Source organism: Phaseolus vulgaris, chromosome 5 (genome assembly GCF_000499845.2).
Source record: "Phaseolus vulgaris cultivar G19833 chromosome 5, P. vulgaris v2.0, whole genome shotgun sequence".
NCBI lineage: Eukaryota > Viridiplantae > Streptophyta > Magnoliopsida > Fabales > Fabaceae > Phaseolus > Phaseolus vulgaris.
Window position 1 is genome coordinate 18,655,625 of NC_023755.2, and position 17,533 is coordinate 18,673,157.

General features: G+C 33.9%; 1 protein-coding gene and 1 long non-coding RNA gene across 2 annotated transcripts in view; one reads left to right on the forward strand and one right to left on the reverse strand.

The window, feature by feature from the left end:
- Nucleotides 1-243: 243 nt before the first annotated feature.
- The window catches only part of LOC137835244 (probable leucine-rich repeat receptor-like serine/threonine-protein kinase At3g14840), a 37,821-nt gene continuing 20,531 nt past the window's right edge, over nucleotides 244-17,533 (reverse strand). The window contains exons 13-24 of the mRNA XM_068643652.1: nucleotides 11,538-11,600; nucleotides 11,371-11,436; nucleotides 11,257-11,292; nucleotides 11,130-11,170; nucleotides 9,900-10,273; nucleotides 9,603-9,798; nucleotides 9,373-9,516; nucleotides 2,005-2,123; nucleotides 1,715-1,925; nucleotides 1,392-1,629; nucleotides 1,058-1,208; nucleotides 244-846 (exon numbers count right to left, since the gene is read on the reverse strand). Coding sequence (XP_068499753.1) covers nucleotides 463-846; nucleotides 1,058-1,208; nucleotides 1,392-1,629; nucleotides 1,715-1,925; nucleotides 2,005-2,123; nucleotides 9,373-9,516; nucleotides 9,603-9,798; nucleotides 9,900-10,273; nucleotides 11,130-11,170; nucleotides 11,257-11,292; nucleotides 11,371-11,436; nucleotides 11,538-11,600 — 2,023 coding nt within the window. The 3' untranslated portion in view covers nucleotides 244-462. The remainder of the gene's footprint in view (nucleotides 847-1,057; nucleotides 1,209-1,391; nucleotides 1,630-1,714; nucleotides 1,926-2,004; nucleotides 2,124-9,372; nucleotides 9,517-9,602; nucleotides 9,799-9,899; nucleotides 10,274-11,129; nucleotides 11,171-11,256; nucleotides 11,293-11,370; nucleotides 11,437-11,537; nucleotides 11,601-17,533) is intronic.
- Nucleotides 12,671-13,304, forward strand: LOC137835247 (uncharacterized). The gene is made up of 2 exons (XR_011085055.1): nucleotides 12,671-12,808; nucleotides 12,945-13,304. It is a non-coding gene; the product is annotated as an uncharacterized lncRNA (long non-coding RNA).

The window sequence follows — 17,533 nt, forward strand, 5'->3', positions numbered from 1 at the left end:
GGGTAACGTTTTTTTATTAGTAAAAAACAAATAAATAAATACGAGGTGTTTCAGTACCTCAACCTGTATACAAAAGACCTTCCTAAGAAATTCGCCCTCCTGCCTCGTTACACAAGCAAAAAACCTTAAAACAAACCTATCATACAACACATAACTAACAAGCATATCCCCAATACTCAAGGTAAACTCCTCCTAAAACTTTTTGACAGACCTCACACAAACTAGTGGTTCAAGACACCAATCAGAAAAATTATGAGATATTGAATTAAATACAAAAGAGAGAGTATTTTACATAATATCAGGAAAAGCCTACGTACAACCAAAAGAAACCCACCTTATAAAAGCAATCCATAAAAGAAATAACTAACAATAGTTATTCTAGTTATTTCTTACAAAATATTCACAACAAAAGGATATACCTAAGTATAAAATATATATTCTCTACTAAGTGGTGATAATTATCTAATGACTCTTCTCTAGGAAAGAAGAATCCATGTTGATAGAATATAAATCTGTATCAGACATAAATGCTGAAGTTTCACTCATTGAGATGCTCTCTTCTTGAGTTTCTTCAGTTATATTTTTGTCTCTTATATTGTAATATTGTTGCATCTCCAACTTCTTTCCATCCATGACTTCACTTGTATCTAACACCACTTCTTGAACATTAGTTTTTCCTTCAAGCATGCATACAACTGAAGCCATGGTGGGTCTGTGCATTGGAGAAACTTGTGTACATAATAGAGCCACATTAATCATTACTATTACTTCATCTTTTTTGAAATCCTTACCCAACCTTTCATCAACTAGGTCCATTAGATCACCTTGTTCTTTCAAGAGATGCACCTAGAAAAAAAAAATAGAAACAACTTAGTTCTAATATAAATTAAAATCAACATATAGACTTATGGTTGTTTTGTTCTTCAAATGCTGCACTACATTAATATTGAAATGATATTTTTAATACAGAGCTTATGAAACAAAAAAAATTCTTAAGATATTGTATAATGCAATCATATGGGCATGGAAGTTGGAGATCCATGAGAGTAAAACTTACCAAATCAACGAGAGAGAAACATCCTTCCTTTGGCCAATTCATGCTATTACTCTTTCCGCTAACAATTTCTAGCGCAACAACACCAAAACTATACACATCTGCTTTACCAGATAAATAACCATGCATTGCATATTCTGGAGCCATGTATCCACTGCAGTGTTAAAAACTCACATTAACAGTTGTGAATACAATTTTAAAGTCAAAACAAATTTACCAAAAGAATTTGGTTATGCATCTAACATATTTTAAGTCATAGTGCTTGTAATCTTTAAATGTAAAATGATGAATATTACTAAAAAAATTCATAAAAACATACTAATATATAATAACTCACTAAGTGCCAGCTACTCTGGTCGTTATGTGTGTATAGCCATCTTCATCAAGTTTGGCCAAACCAAAATCAGATATCTTTGGGTTGAGATCTTTGTCTAGTAGCACATTAGTGGCCTTGATGTCCCTATGAACTATCTTCAGCCTTGACTCTCCATGGAGGTAAGCCAAACCTCTAGCAATACCAACACATATCTTTTGCCTTGTTGACCAATTCAGATTCAATTCAAATTTTTCTGGTTCTGCACAAAAAGTAGAGGACATATTATATTGAAATGTAGATTATTAATAGAGTTAACAAACTTAACACAAACAAAAGAAAATTACCAAATAAAGCACGAGCAAGACTGTTGTTTTCCATGTATTCATATATTAGCATCAACTGATTTCCCTCCATACAACAACCATAAAGTTTAACTAGACAAGGGTGTTGCAAAGCAGAAATCATGCCAATCTCATTTATAAACTCACGATTCCCTTGTTTTGATTTAGAAGAAAGCTGTTTAACTGCTATTACCGTGCCATCTGAGAGAACACCCTGCATTTTCAGCTTTGATTAAATTATGTTTGGGAAGTTGTGAATAAGTCATATACAAAATGTTGAAAATCGAGAATACCTTGTAAACAGGACCAAAACCTCCTTCTCCAATCTTGAAGTTAATATCAAAGTTTTTAGTTGCAGCTTTGATTTTTCTTAAGCTAAATAAGCCAGTTTGGAAATCTACACCCATTAATTCTGTTGAGACAGAAGAAAAGCATAAATATGTTGTGACATAATTAAAACAATAATTTGTATACTACCTATAGTAGTTTATAAGATATTATAAGTTATGCAAGCAAATGCATAAATAGTTGGGAAAAATGTTGCAAAAAAAAAACTGAAATTTATGTCACAATAGATAAACTTACTACTTTAATTAAGCTAAGAACTAATTTCAGTTTCAAAATAAGCATTGTTTAAACCTTTATAATTAGTGTCATTCAATACTTTATATTTTGGTAACAAGGTAAACACCATATTTTTTGTCCTTTATTAATTCTCGAGTCGGTAATAAACAGATCAAAATGGTAATTTAGTATCAAAACTTTTTTCTTTATTTTCTCTTAGAGATGTCAAAATACGATATTGGCGATCAAATTTATGTAATGGAACAAATTAGGGATGATCATATCTTTAAAAGAAAGTGTTAATAACAATATATACAAACCTATTAATATATTACAAATAGATCAAGTCTAACTAATGAAAGCTAGCCTAAGTGTGAGAAGGATTGTTTAAAGAGTATTTTGGATATATTCTTGAAACATCTTAACACCTCTTTATATGTCTAAGACCAAAATTTGATGTGAAATTTATAACTATAAAGGTCCAATAAATATCCAAGGGCGCATTTCACTTACTCTAACTAGTGTATTAATTCCATGGTTTGTTTAAGTACACTAAGGTAGATCAGTATAAAGGTGTAAGGTTTATTCTGTGTAGGAATGTATATAGGGCTTAAAAACTGGGGACAACCACAGGGGATATTAGGGTACAGTGCAAAACTGTTAAATCAGGGGATGGATGTCATATTTGGGTGTTAGACATATTAAGCACAAGGAACGCTGAAAGGATGAAGTATCAAGATCTGTCAAAAACTAACAAAAGTCTGAAGCTCAAGTTTTGGTCTTGGTTAATTAGCAGTAGCAACTTTTGTGGTTATAGGTTCACTAAAGAAGGTTTGGTGGCTACAAACATGTCTCACCTACAGCTTATGTTATAACTCTGTCTAATGTTGTCATAGAAGTGAATTATTTGGGAGGGGGGAAGTGTTCTAGTGTAGGAAACAATATAGGTGTAGTGGTAATCCCAATTTGTGGAGTACTATATAAAACAATTACCTTTGTAAATCTTCTTTTGCAGTTTTTGGACTTACAGCATTGTTTGCTTATTTTTATTAAAAAGTCTTAAACTTTTATGGTATATTGGTTAGAACATCTTTAAATAATCCAATTTATTTATTTTAATTTTTTAAATAAAAACAAGATTTTATTGAGACTAAATATATTAGACCTTGACTAGACTTTTTTTTTTTCAAAATATCGATCAAATGAAAAATTATTGTTTATAGTATATCACTACAAGAAAATCATTAAATAGTAATCAAATTTAAAGACTGAAAATAGTTAGTTACTATATTAACTAAAATAAATACTAATTTAGAAACTAAAAAGTAATTCATATCTAAAGTGATTTCTATTATTAATAAAAATTTATAAAATTGTTTTTAAATTTGTATCTAAATTAGTTACCTAAGTTTTAGATACTAATATTTTAAATTTTAAATTAGAATATAAAAGACTAATAGAGACTAATTTAGAAAATAAAGTAGTAAGTAGATAAAACCTTGATAACTAATTAATAGATATTAATTTAGAAACTATTTTATAAATTTTTATTAATAATATAAACTACTTTAGATACTAAAAGTTTTTAGTTTATAAAATGATCTCTAATTTAATCAAGTAATAACTAATTATTTTGGTCTTTAAAATTAATTTCTATTTAATAATTTTCTTGTAATGTATATTCTAGTTATATTACTAGTGAATGTGAATAATCTTAATATAATTAAACATGGAATTAATTAGAAAATCATCTTTTAAAAGCTTAAATTTTGACACGTATTTTTTGACAAAATATTTATGAAAATAAAAATAACAGGATTTGAAAAATATATATATTTATGTAAGATGGTATGTGTGGGTGTTACCATTTCCTTATGAATAATCATAGAAAATGTTGAATGTGTGAAACATTATTATATCAATCATCAAGTTTAAACATGTCTAATTACTCAATAGACACAATTACCAAAAAAAGTGTAGATTTGTTACTCATTCTTGTCGAATATGATTAAAACATAAATCATTAATAAATACGAAATAAAATGGAAATTATTTATCCATATAATCATGTGAATAACTTATAAACGAGAGAACTAGTGTCATGCAATTTTTTTTCATCAAAATACATTCTTTTGAAGCATTGTATTTTAAGATTCTCAAGATACCAATAGTAATCACTATAGCATTTAAAAGGAATTTTTAAACATTGATTGTGCCCGACGTGTGGAATGAAAGACGAAGACACAAATCACCCTTTTTTTTCACATGCAGGAAGGCTTGGGGTATTTAGAATATGTGTAATAGGTGGATAAGAGTAACAAATGTTTTGCATCACACTCCAAAACTGTCACTTTTGAACAATTTAATATGATAAGTTTGAACAAAAAATAGCAAGAGGTATGGAATGGAAAGTTGTGTGGATGGTAATTTTATGGGTTTTATGGGTTATAGAAATAACATAATTTTTAACAATGAGGTAAACGATAATGTAGAGATTTTCATTGTGTGTCATGTTCTGTCCCCTTTTTGGACTAACTATTGACCAAGAAATTAGAGTTTCTTGGTTTATTCTGTGTTTCCAAGTGGATATACTTTTTGTAGAGCATCGGAGCTTTGATGTTTCAAATCTAAGATGAAGCTTGAAGCCTTGCTACTTTTGGTTTTGGTTTAGATGAGAGTGTTTAGAATCTATGTAAAGAAGAGTTTTTAATCCTTGCACAAAGTTTGCCTAATCTGTTTTAAAAAGCAAAGTGTTTTTCTAAGCAAAGAGAAAAATAACCGGTTGAATTATCGAAATAATCGGTTGTTTGTCACTTAGCTGGCTTAAAGGTTTTGAAACTGTTTTTTACTTGGTTATGTAACAGTCTAACCAATTAAATCGTTTTTTCAACCGGTTGATTGTGACTTTCTCTAACAGTTTTTTAAAAACCTATTATTCTGTTTTGTGTGTGATCAAAACTGCTTTGGGTCATTAATGCTTGAACGGCTAGTTTTTAAGTGTTATAAATATAGCCCTTCTTTCAAAACAAAAAAGAACAAGTTTTACACAAATTTGAGATCAAAGAGAGATTGAGATTAGTTTTTGAAAGAAGTTTTCAAAAGGTTTGCAAGATTACTGTTAAGTTTTGCACTGGTACAAGATCTGATCATAGGACTTCCTGGTTTGTGTAAATGTGTGTGAAATCCTGCAAAGTCAGAGGGTGTTCTGACTTGAGGTGTGTGGTGTTGCAAAGAGGGTGAGTGGGTCTTGTGGTTTTCAAGGTCACCTCTTTGTGGTGTGTTGGTGAAATCTGTAATTGATTACTAGTGGAACTCAGAGGTTGTTCTGAGAACTGGATGTAGCTCAAGGTTGAGTGAACCAGTATAAAATTCGTTGTGTAAATCTCTCTATCTCTATCTTCTTATAACTGTTTGTTTTAATTTTGTTTTTGCTGCTGGTATAAACAACCAATTAAAATGCAATTTCAATCGGTTAAAATTATGAAAACAGTTTCTATATCTTTGGTTGATATTTTCCTTAATTATTTATCTGTGATTGTTTGATAAAGGTTTATTCTTAATCAATCTTTTCAAAAATCTTTGACAAACAATTCACCACCCCCCCCCCCCCCTCTTATTTAAGCCATCAAGAGCTAGGTTCTTGAAAAATATTTAAGTTTATATTTTTTCTGAAAAATCTTTTTACATGGCTGACAAGTTGCCTTTTGGAGAAGATGCTTCCATAAACAGGTCACCACTGTTTTCTGGTGTCAATTACCAGTTTTGGAAGGTGAGAATGAAAATCTTTATGCATCCAACTGATAAGGGTATTTGGGAAACAATTGAAAATGGTCCATTTATACCTCAAGTCAAAAGAGATGAGGTTTTAATTGATAAACCTTCATCTGATTGGACTGAGGCTTAAAGTAAGAAAGTCAAGTTTGACCGGATTGCTAAGAATATAATAACCTCTGCCTTGAGTTGTGATGAGTTTTTCAAGGTATCACAGTGTAGCTCAGCAAAGGAAATGTGGGACATTCTTGAAGTCACACATGAAGGGACAAACGATGTCAAGAGAGCCATAAAGCATGCTCTTATTCAAGAGTATGAACTCTTTAGAATGCAGAAGGGACAGACCATTTGTGATGTGCAAAAAAGGTTCTCTCACATAGTGAATCATTTGATGAGTCTTGGAAAGACTTTTGACAAGGAGGAGCTGAACATCAATATATTGAAATCTCTTGATAAAACATGGCAACCAAAGGTCACTGCCATCTCAGAATCAAAAGATTTGACATCAATGACAGTTGCTTCATTGTTTGGTAAGCTTCGGGAACACGAGCTCGAAATGAATAGGCTTGTTGTCCAAGAAAGTGAGGACAAACACAACAAAAGCATAGCACTCAAAGCTTGCAATCACAAACAACAACAAGACTCAAGTGGGAGTGATGAAGAACCATGAGTCTATTGTCAAGAAAATTCAGCAAGTTCTTGAAGAAGAAAAATCAAGCTTCAAAGAGGTATAGCTCTTAAAAACCTACTGATTTTAATATTAACAAGTACACTTGCTATGGCTGTGGTGAACATGGTCATATCAAGGCAAAATGCCCCAACAATGAAATCAAAGAAAGAGCAGATTTCAAAAATGAGAAAAGGGGAAAAGCCAAGAAGGCATATGTGGCATGGGATGACAATGAGGTATCATCCTCTAGCTCTTCTGATGATGAAGAAGCAAACTTGTGCCTTAGAGCATCTGTATCCAGTAGCATGAGTTCATCATCTTCAATCAAAGGTAACAACTATTATCAATTGCTTAAAGCTTTTAATGAAGCTCATGAAGAGGCTAACCGATTGGCAGTTTCTCACAATCGGTTGAAAGGTCTGAATAATTGGCTGGAAAACATAGTCAAGTCTTTGGAAGAAGAGTTGGGAAAAACAAAGGAAGATTTTGAAAACCTTCTTTTGATTTACAAAAACTCAACTTGTAGTTGTGAGTCAAATGTTTGTGAAAATTGTGAAAATCTTGAAAGAAAGATTCACTATCTTTTGAAAACTTTGGACAAACTTACAACTGGAAAATCCAACTTTGAAGATGTTCTTGCATCTCAAAATTGTGTTTTTGGAAAAGCTGGTTTAGGTTTTTATCCACAAAGCAAAGGAAATGGGATTTCAAAACCTTTTTCAATTGTACCAGAAAAACAATCGGTTAAAAGGTCGATTCAATCGGTTCTTACATGCTTTTATTGCATGAAGAAAGGTCATTCAGTTAGATTCTGCAGGTTTCGAAATAACCGGTTATTTCTGCGAAATAATCGATTGTTTATCTGTGTTTGCACCTCTGTATGTTGACTGGTTTCTCATCTGATTTGGCTGATGTTCCTCTCTGGAAATCACCTAGTGGGAATTGGTTTGTGGTGCTTATTTGATTGGAATAGATTATCCCGTGTTTCTATGTTTTCTCATGAATTTAGGTTGTACAGATTCTAAACAAGAACATTCCAAAAAGCATCCCAAGGATTTGTCTCCATCAAATAGGGGGAGATTGTAGAGCATGGGAGATTTGATGTTTCAAATCCAAGATGAAGCTTGAAGCCTTGCTACTTTTGGTTTGTGTTTAGATTAGAGTGTTTAGAATCTATGTAAAGATCAATTCTTAATCCTTGCACAAAGCTTACCCAATTTGTTTTAAAAAGCAAAGTGTTTTTCTAAGCAAAGAGAAAAATAACCGGTTGAATTATCGAAATAATTGGTTGTTTATCACTTAGCTGGCTTAAAGGTTTTGAAACTATTTTTGATTTGGTTATGTAACTATCTAACCAATTCAACCGGTTAAATCGTGTTTTCAACCGGTTGATTGTGACTTTCTCTAACAGTTTTTTGAAAACCTGTTATTCTATTTCTGGTGTAATCAAAACTGCTTTGGATCATTAATGTTGCCTTGAACGACTATTTTTTAAGTGCTATAAATATAGCCCTTCTTTCAAAACAAAAAAGAACAAGTTTTACACAAATTTGAGATCAAAGAGAGATTGAGATTAGTTTTTGAAAGAAGTTTTCAAAAGGTTTGCAAGATTGTTGTTAAGTTTTGCACTGGTACAAGATCTGATCATAGGACTTTCTGGTTTGTGTAATCTTAGGTGTTTTCTATTCCTTTCATCATTCTTTTAATTGTACTTTCATTAACTTGTAAGTGTGTGTGAAATCTTGCAAATTCAGAGGGTGTTCTGACTTGAGGTGTGTGGTGTTGCAAAGAGGGTGAGTGGGTCTTCTGGTTTTCAAGCTCACCTCTTTGTGGTGTGTTGGTGTAATCTGTAATTGATTACTAGTGGAACTCAGAGGTTGTTCTAAGAACTGGATGTAGTTCAAGGTTGAGTGAACTAGTATAAAATTCGTTGTGTAAATCTCTCTATCTCTATCTCCTTATAACTGTTTGTTTTAATTTTGTTTCTGCTGCTGGTATAAACAATCGATTAAAATGAAATTTCAATCAGTTAAAATTCTGAAAACAGTTTCTGTATCTTTGGTTGAATTGCTTTCCTTAATTGCTTATCTGTGATTGTTTGATAAAGATTCATTCTTTGCGAAAATCTTTGACAAACAATTCATTCCTTCCATTTTGTTGCAAATGACTTTTTCATGGAGGAAGAAGTATAAGCTAGGTTGTCTACTTTTGGTTTTGAGTTGTTGAAAGAAGGCAGTTTGCCAATTTTATGCAGCATTGACATATGCAAAGTGATGGAAGGTAGTTAGTAGAAGAGCTTTTTTATACTAGGATTTTCGTACAGTTTTGAACGAGTTTATTTTGTTGATCCGTCCTCATATATTGGTATGAAGGCTATTATTGTAGGTTAAGTATGTCGGGTGCTTTTGGTTAGTTTCAGTCCAGTAATCTTGTATGTTTAGGGGAGAGGTAAAAAATGCAAGGTACGAGCCTATTTAGGGTCTTAGTATTTTTTATATGGGTTACAACATTCCTTCAACGCTCCACTTTTATTTTATTATTTTTTGTCTGATAAAAAAAAATCTTTACTTTTAAATCTATCTATTATATGCTGGTATCATAAATTTATGGCAAATTTTTTTATAAATGATAATTATTATAACCTCTTAGTGCTTACCTTTTTGTAATGATACCTTTCTTCTTAAACATCCTCTCCACCAAGCTATGGCAAATATTATGATGATAACAAGTGCTCCAGTTATAATTGCAACAATATAATGCTTAGGTACACCATCTTTATTTTCCTCTTGGGGTGTAAAATCTGTTTCATTATGACAAAAATAGATTAGTTATATTAGATCATATGAGGTGATGGCCGAAAAAACAATGTGGAGAAGTAGCACTAACCAGGATCAACAGATATAGCAGATATGAGAGGACCATGAACTGATCCAAATGGTATACCAGTAGTCCCTTTTCCAGCCCACTGCAAGCGAATCTCTAAGGTACTGCTATTCACTGTAGCAGTGAACTTTTTTATGATTGCTTTACCAACTCCTCCTGCTTCTTTTGCAATATTGAAATCCTTCAGCACCAACTTTCTCTGCAATATTTCAATTCAAACACAAATGGCTCATGAAGAACAAAAGGAAGTTGTTAACATTAGCATGTGGTGGACAATGGTAAGATGATAAAACCATGCACCTGAACATAGATGTCAAACACACGTCTTCCCAAGCTGCTATATGTTTGATCATCAGTGAACATTATTTCTGCAAAATGAAGGCTTATTGTGTAGCTTCCATTTCCCATGCAAAATGCATAATATGTGAGAGAAAGGGGAGAAACACGTGCATCCATATATAATTCGTCATTGTTGTTGTCAAGCTTTGTTGTATTAGACCAAGTATAGTAGTCCACACGACCACTATCAAAGAAATGACCAGTGTTGCTAAATACCCAATTTGATCCTGTTCGACGAAATCTTGCTGGGCCAGCTTCTTGTGAATCATCATCATATTTTATGTTTCCATTAGATATTAACTTCCCTCCACAATTTACATGGAGAGAGTATAAAGCTGGGACAACCAAAAAATGGTGAAAAACCAATGTAAGGAATCAAGCATAATAAGAAGATTGTTAGAAGAAAAATATTGAAAACAAATTTTACTTTCTACTAATGTATAAAAAACTCAATTTTTTATTTCATCTTAAGTATGAAGGGAAAAACTAGAGAGTCTAACTGAATTATACAAGCCTGGGAATGGGAAACTGGTAATTTTTTATTGTCAATATGACAAAGATAACATACCAAAGTTTATGTAAAAGTACTTGACAATTACATCGCTTTCATGAAAAATAAAAATGAGAACTAGATTAATATATGTGATTCAAAATTGAAAAGAATAGTAAAATCCTTGTTAAGGAAAAGAAAAAGAAATAAAGAAAAGAATGAGACCCATCATTTGTTTTCTTTCTTTCTTTGATTTTGATGTGTTTTTTCCCATCAACCTTTTATTAAAAGGACAGTGATAATAATCACTAATTCTGGAAGTAAATATTTAGTCTACAACCAATAGTTGGAAATAATGAAAAACAAAGTGGCACTTTATAGAAAAAAAAAACACAAAAATACAAATCAAGTGTAATCAAAATTTGCCGATAAAAGAAAGTGCAATCAAAATTGATACAAAGACCCCGGTACATACTTGTAACTGGGTTTGTAATTCATATAGGAAATCATTGACAAGTACCATCCATGATCATGACTAGTGGAATTATTCAAATAACTATAAGCATATGTTGGAAAGTGATTATCTAGGCAATATCATTTCAACATACTAAGATATTTATATCATACTAAAATTGGACAAGTTCAAATAATAAAGCATTAGATAAATATTAATGTTTAAAACTTATATAATATAAACTTACTTTTAGGACAGTTATTGTTGCCTAAACATGAAACCATTCCCCTGAGAAAATAATAGACATGTTAAGTCAGTAGCATAAGATATACTTATAGATAAGATTAATTTAGTAGGAGTAATACAAATCTTACGAGTCATTTCCCTTCAACGATGATGCAAACAAGTTCCTAAGGCACACAGAAAATGGACAAGACTCAAATAATATCTCAAAATTAGAAAACTATGCTAAGGAAAAAAATTCTTACACGCTTCCCTGTTGACATGTCAATTGCTCTGGGTTTTCGATGCTCAAATTGTTATATGAGAGATCACTATATCAAATTATACATGTGATCAATTCAGAACCACAGATGAAACTAATTAATAGTTTAGTTTAACAAATCATATATAAGTTGAACTTTGAATTACTTACGTATAGTCTGGCCTATCTATCCAGTTGGGTAGTGGTCCAGTGAAAAGGTTTCCAGTTAAATATCTAAGTAAAAACAATTTAAAAAAAAATTAATTTATAAAATTCATATATTACTGTCAATTTGATGAATATAAACTTATGTCCAAGTTATTTGTTTTCAAGAAAGATATATATAACTTAAATGGATTCATCATATTAATATATTTTAATCTAGACTAGTGATGGAATAATTACCCTAGGAAAAAATAGTATCTACTAGTCTATTTATTTCCTCTATAAATATTTTTTGTCTTTATTTGTTATATCCAAAAATTTAATACAATATTAATTAATTTTTTTTTCATTTATATCCTTACCATTCACTTAAAATTATATCTGTTTACATAAACACGACCACTTGTTCTTTACGTGTACTTTTGCTAGAAAAGTCCGGAAGAGGTGCAATAATTGGGGAGGTAGGCAAAACATCATTTCAGCCAATTTAGCCTAGTGGATCTAAGTATTAAACAAAACAGGTCTGGAAAAGCACAAAAATCATTTACTTATTGGAATCATAAGAATAATATAATTTTCAAAAATTGAGTAGTATAGACTCTGTTTACAATTGCACAAGTTGGATGGTGGGATTGGATAAGAAATAAACACGCCAAAACCAAATTTTCTTATTCAGTATGCGACTCAAAACCTTATGAGCAGCCACTGAAAATGTGTAATTGAGAGTATTCCAAGTCACTTACTATTCCACTTCCAAGTGTGGCTACTACTCATCTGCAACTTATTCACGGGGTTTCTCATAATTATGGTCACGAATGAATCACAAGCAGAAAATAATATGGAGAAAATTGTGCAGTTTTAGCTCTCCCAATTGGAGCATCTATCACCCTCTCCTCCGCGGTTTCCCCTGCATAAGTGAGTCTGCTGGAGCACAGATTGCATGGTGCAGGGTCTTTTCAAAAGTGAAGCTAAGGATGAGGGTGCTGGTCTTTTTGCTGATGCAGGCTTTCTTTTGGAAACCAATGCAAAACAAACGTGAAGCTAAGTAGAAAGGGTGCAGTTTTTTCTTGTGTTTATGACCAATTATGCTGAATGGTGTTCAGAAATTTGAGAGGATTTTGGTGCCTTTTCAATTGTTAGTGCAGGTAGATCAAGCCTTCGACAATATACATGTATCTTCCCAAGAGGATGCTGTTTTGATTAACTGGGGCAGCAGAAGGAATGACTACATAGAGGAGGCAATGCTATTTGGGTGTGTGGAGATGGATGTGGCAGAGGTTTTATTTCTCAATTCTCACCTCAATTTTATAATTTCGCTAGTAAATTTTATTAACTTTTTATTTTTATTTTTTTAACTCAATCTTCTCACTTACTTAATTACTTACCTAAAATCTTCTTAGGATTTTTATGTAGGTTATGTAGAGGCAATGGTGTGCTGATTTTGTGATAGTATGGGGTCACTGGCAATGCAAGAGTATTAAGAGGGTTATGGGAATGCGTGAAAAATTCATTGGTTTTGATCTTATCTTTAGCAGATATAATATAATGAGATTCGGTTATGTAGGTTATGTAGATATTGTTGATTTTGGTTTAATCCTAAGTCGCACATCGATGGGTTTATTATTTGGGAAGGAGGTTTGAGGGTTATAAAATAACATCTCCTCCTTCACTGTTAAATATTTCAATTTGTAATATATTCTCCCATAATAATAAAAGTGGGCTGGTTCAGCTCTGCTCGGAGATTAGGCTAAATTGGTCGAACTCCGTTAACAATTTTCTGGTGTGTTTTTTTCCTCTTTATCTCTTTTATTATTCCGCTCTGTTTATTCAATATTATTTGTCGGGTAGCTCTGTTAGTGTTCTGTTTTAGTGGGAAAATTACCCGTTTTTCCCAACAAGTGGTATCAGAGTCGAAGGTTCGCCCTTGGGTTGTTTGAAATTATTTGTAATATTGAATACTATATTTTGAGTTTGTAATGGCAAATCAAGAAGAAGAAGCGAAGGATGTATCCAAAGTGTCGGGCTCCTCGTCATCATGGTCGAGGTTCCCGGTGTCCACTTTGAAATTGGCAGTGGAAATATTTGATGGCACTGGACATTTTGGCATGTGGCAAGGAGAGGTCTTGGACTCTCTTTTTCAGCAGGGTCTTGATATTGCTATTGAATGAGAGAAACTAGAAGAGGTAGAGGAGAAAGACTGGAGCATCATCAACCGGTTGACATGCGGAACTATTCGATCCTGCCTGTCCAGAAAGCAGAAGTATGTTGTAAAAAACGAGACTTCTGCACACAAACTGTGGAAGGCATTGGAGGACAAGTTTATGAAGAGGAGTGGTCAGAACAAGCTCCTGATGAAGAAAAAGTTGTTCCGATTTGACTACCAACAAGGTACTACTATGAATGCACACATCACTATGTTTAATCAATTAGTAGCAGACCTATTGAATTTAGATGTGAAGTTTGAGGATGAGGATTTGGCTTTGATGTTGTTATCATCTCTTCCTGATGAATTTGAACATTTGGAGACTATGCTCCTTCACGGGAAGGAGAATGTGTCGTTAGATGTTGTTTGTTCTACTTTATATAGTCATGAATTGAGAAAGCAGGATAAGATGAAAACCAAATCAACGACATCAGAAGAAGCATTGGTGGCAAGAGGTCGTCAGCAAAGCCACACAAAGGGGAGAAAAGGGAGGTCTAAGTCTAAAGGTCGAGCCGTTGCCAAATATGAGTGTGCTTTCTGTCATGAGAAAAGACATTGGAAGAAAGACTGTCCAAAACTACAGAAGAAAGGGAAGGTTCCGTAAGATGCAAATGTTGCAGAATGCAAAAGTGATGTGGAATCAGATATCTCTTTAATTGTCTCGCTTTCAGCATCATCGTATCCAGATGAGTGTATATTGGATTCAGGTTGTACCTATCATATGTGTCCCATTCGGGAATGGTTCTTTGAATTTCAAGAACTTGATGGCGGGGTTGTTTACATGGGTAATGATAATCCATGTAAGACAGCTGGGATAGGTTCAATCAAGTTGCGGAATCATGATGGATCCACCAGAATTTTGCGGGATGTACGGTACGTGCCAAAGTTGAAGAAGAATCTCATCTCATTAGGGGCTTTAGAATCTAAAGGCCTAGTTGTGACGATGCGAGATGGAATTCTTAAAGCAACTTCAGGAGCACTGGTGATGTTGAAAGGCATGAGGAAGAACAATTTGTATTACTATCAAGGTAGTACAGTGGTGGGGACAGTAGCGACAACAACTTCTAGCTCTAAGAAGGATGTCGAGGCAACGAAGTTGTGGCATATGAGGTTGGGACATGCTGGAGAGAAATCCTTGCAAATTCTTACCAAGCAGGGATTGTTGAAAGGTACGAAGGCTTGCAAACTTTAATTTTGTGAGCATTGTGTTATGGGAAAACAACGAAGAGTGAAGTTTGGCACTGCAATTCACAATACCAAGGGTATTCTGGATTATGTGCATTTAGATGTGTGGGGACCTGCCAAGACTCCGTCAATCGAAGGTAGGCATTATTTTGTCACTTTTGTGGATGATTTTTCCAGGAGAGTTTGGGTGTTTACTATGAAGAACAAAAATGATGTGCTTGAAATTTTCCTTAAGTGGAAAGCTCAAGTTGAAAACCAGACAGGAAGGAAGATTAAGGTTCTCCGAACAGACAATGGAGGAGAATACAAGAGTGATCCGTTCCTGAAGGTATGCCAAGATTGTGGCATGGTTCGGCACTTCACTGTTAGAACAACACCACAGCAGAATGGGGTGTCGGAGCGTATGAACAAGACACTTATGGAGAAAGTTCGTTGTATGTTGTCTAATGTTGAGTTAGGCAGAGAGTTTTGGACTGAGGCTGTGACATACGCTCAACATCTCGTCAATCGTTTGCCATCATCTGTTATAGATGGCAAAACCCCGTTAGAGGTATGGTCTGGAAAACCTGCAACTGATTATGATTCTTTACATGTTTTTGGTTCTATTGCATATTATCATGTGATTGAATCAAAGTTGGATCCACGTGCAAAGAAGGCTCTTTTCATGGGCTTTAGTGTTGGAGTGAAGGGATACCGTTTGTGGTGTCTAGAGGCAAAGAAGACGATTATCAGCAGGGATGTTACCTTTGATGAATCTGTCATGTTAAAGAAGGTAAATCTAGAAGGAGCTTATAGTACTCCACAACAGGTGGAGTGTGCCCGGAAGCAGGTGGAGTTTGAGCCGACTGTGGTGATCCCAACACGAAATACCACAAGTGACTCTCCTATGGTAGAAGAAGAGTCAGATGAGGAAGAGGTTCCTACCCAAGAATCTCAACAGTAATCAGCGCCAATTGCAGTTAGAAGACAGAGACAAGATATTCATAAGCCTGCTCGTTTCATGGATATGGTTGCCTATGCACTTCCAGTTGTTGGTGACATTCCATCCACTTACCCAGAAGCCATTTTGAGTTCAGAGAGTGGTAATTGGGCAGGTGCGATGGAAGAGGAGATGCAGTCACAATTACCAAAAGGTAAGAAGGCAATTGGGTGCAAATGGGTATTTGCAAAGAAAGAAGGATATCCTAATAAAGAAGATGTTCGCTACAAGGCAAGGTTGGTTGCTAAAGGCTTTGCTTAGAGGGAGGGAATTGATTATAATGAGGTATTTTCTCCAGTTGTTAAACATTTCTCCATTCGAATTTTGTTGCCCTTGGTAGCACAGTTGAATTTGGAGCTAGCTCAACTTGATGTAAAGACCGCATTCCTACACGGTGATTTGAAGGAGGAAATCTATATGACTCACCAAAAGGATACAAGGTTGCTGGTCAAGAAGATTGGGTTTGTAAACTTAGCAAATCGTTGTACGGACTGAAACAATCTCTGAGGCAGTGGTACAAACGATTTGATAAGTTCATGAAGGATCAAAAGTACAAGAGAAGCAAATATGATCACTGTGTGTATTTGCCCAGACTTGAAGATGGTTCCTACATTTACTTACTCTTATATGTTGATGATATGCTGATTGCAGCAAAGAGCGAAGTTGAGATTGACAGGTTAAAGGCTCAGTTGAGTAAAGAGTTCGAGATGAAGGATTTGGGGGAAGCCAAGAAGATTCTCAGCATGGAGATAAATAGGGACAGAGAGAGGGAAAAACTTTGCCTGTCACAGAAGCAGTATTTGCAAAAGGTACTACAACGTTTTGGTATACACAAAGATACAAAACCTGTAAGTACCCCACTTGCTCCTCATTTGAAATTGAGTAGCCGTTTATCTCCGACGACTAATGAAGAACGAGAATACATGGCGAAAGTCCCATATGCAAATGCAGTTGGAAGCTTGATGTATGCAATGGTGTGTACGAGACCAGATATTTCACAGGCTGTGAGTGTTGTTAGCAGGTACATGCATGATCCGGGCAAAGGTCATTGGCAAGTTGTGAGATGGATTCTATGGTACCTCCAAAATGTTGAACCAAGTGGTGTTCAAGCTTTGAAGAATCCAAACCCTTTGAAGGATGTTGAAGGCTTGGCTGTGCTTGCTGTTGTTGAGCTGTCTTAGATAGGATCTGGGGTAGATTGTTTATGTAATCTACTCTTGATTGAATCCAAAGCATATGCATTCTCAATCTTTTTAAAAGAAAAGTGTTTTTCAAACTAAGTGAAAAACAACCGATTGTTTTATACTTAGGTGTTTTGAGAAAAGATTGAAAATTGTTTTTCAAATGGTTGAGCTGTTAAAACCAAATCAACCGATTGATTTGAAGAAACAACCGATTGTTTGTTTTGGTACCAAAACAAAAAAATGGTTTTTGTTTTGATTGAGCTTTAAATTATTCTAACTGATTACGCTTCAGTCTTTAATGCTTTGACCAATCTTTAAAGGCAATTAATAGTTTGTTAAGATTTGATAACAAACAACAATTTTTGATATAAAACAGTAAAAACAGATTTGGGTTTTAACAACAAGATTCTGATTTTCAAAGAGTTGAGATTGCTTAGAGATTGAGATTGAT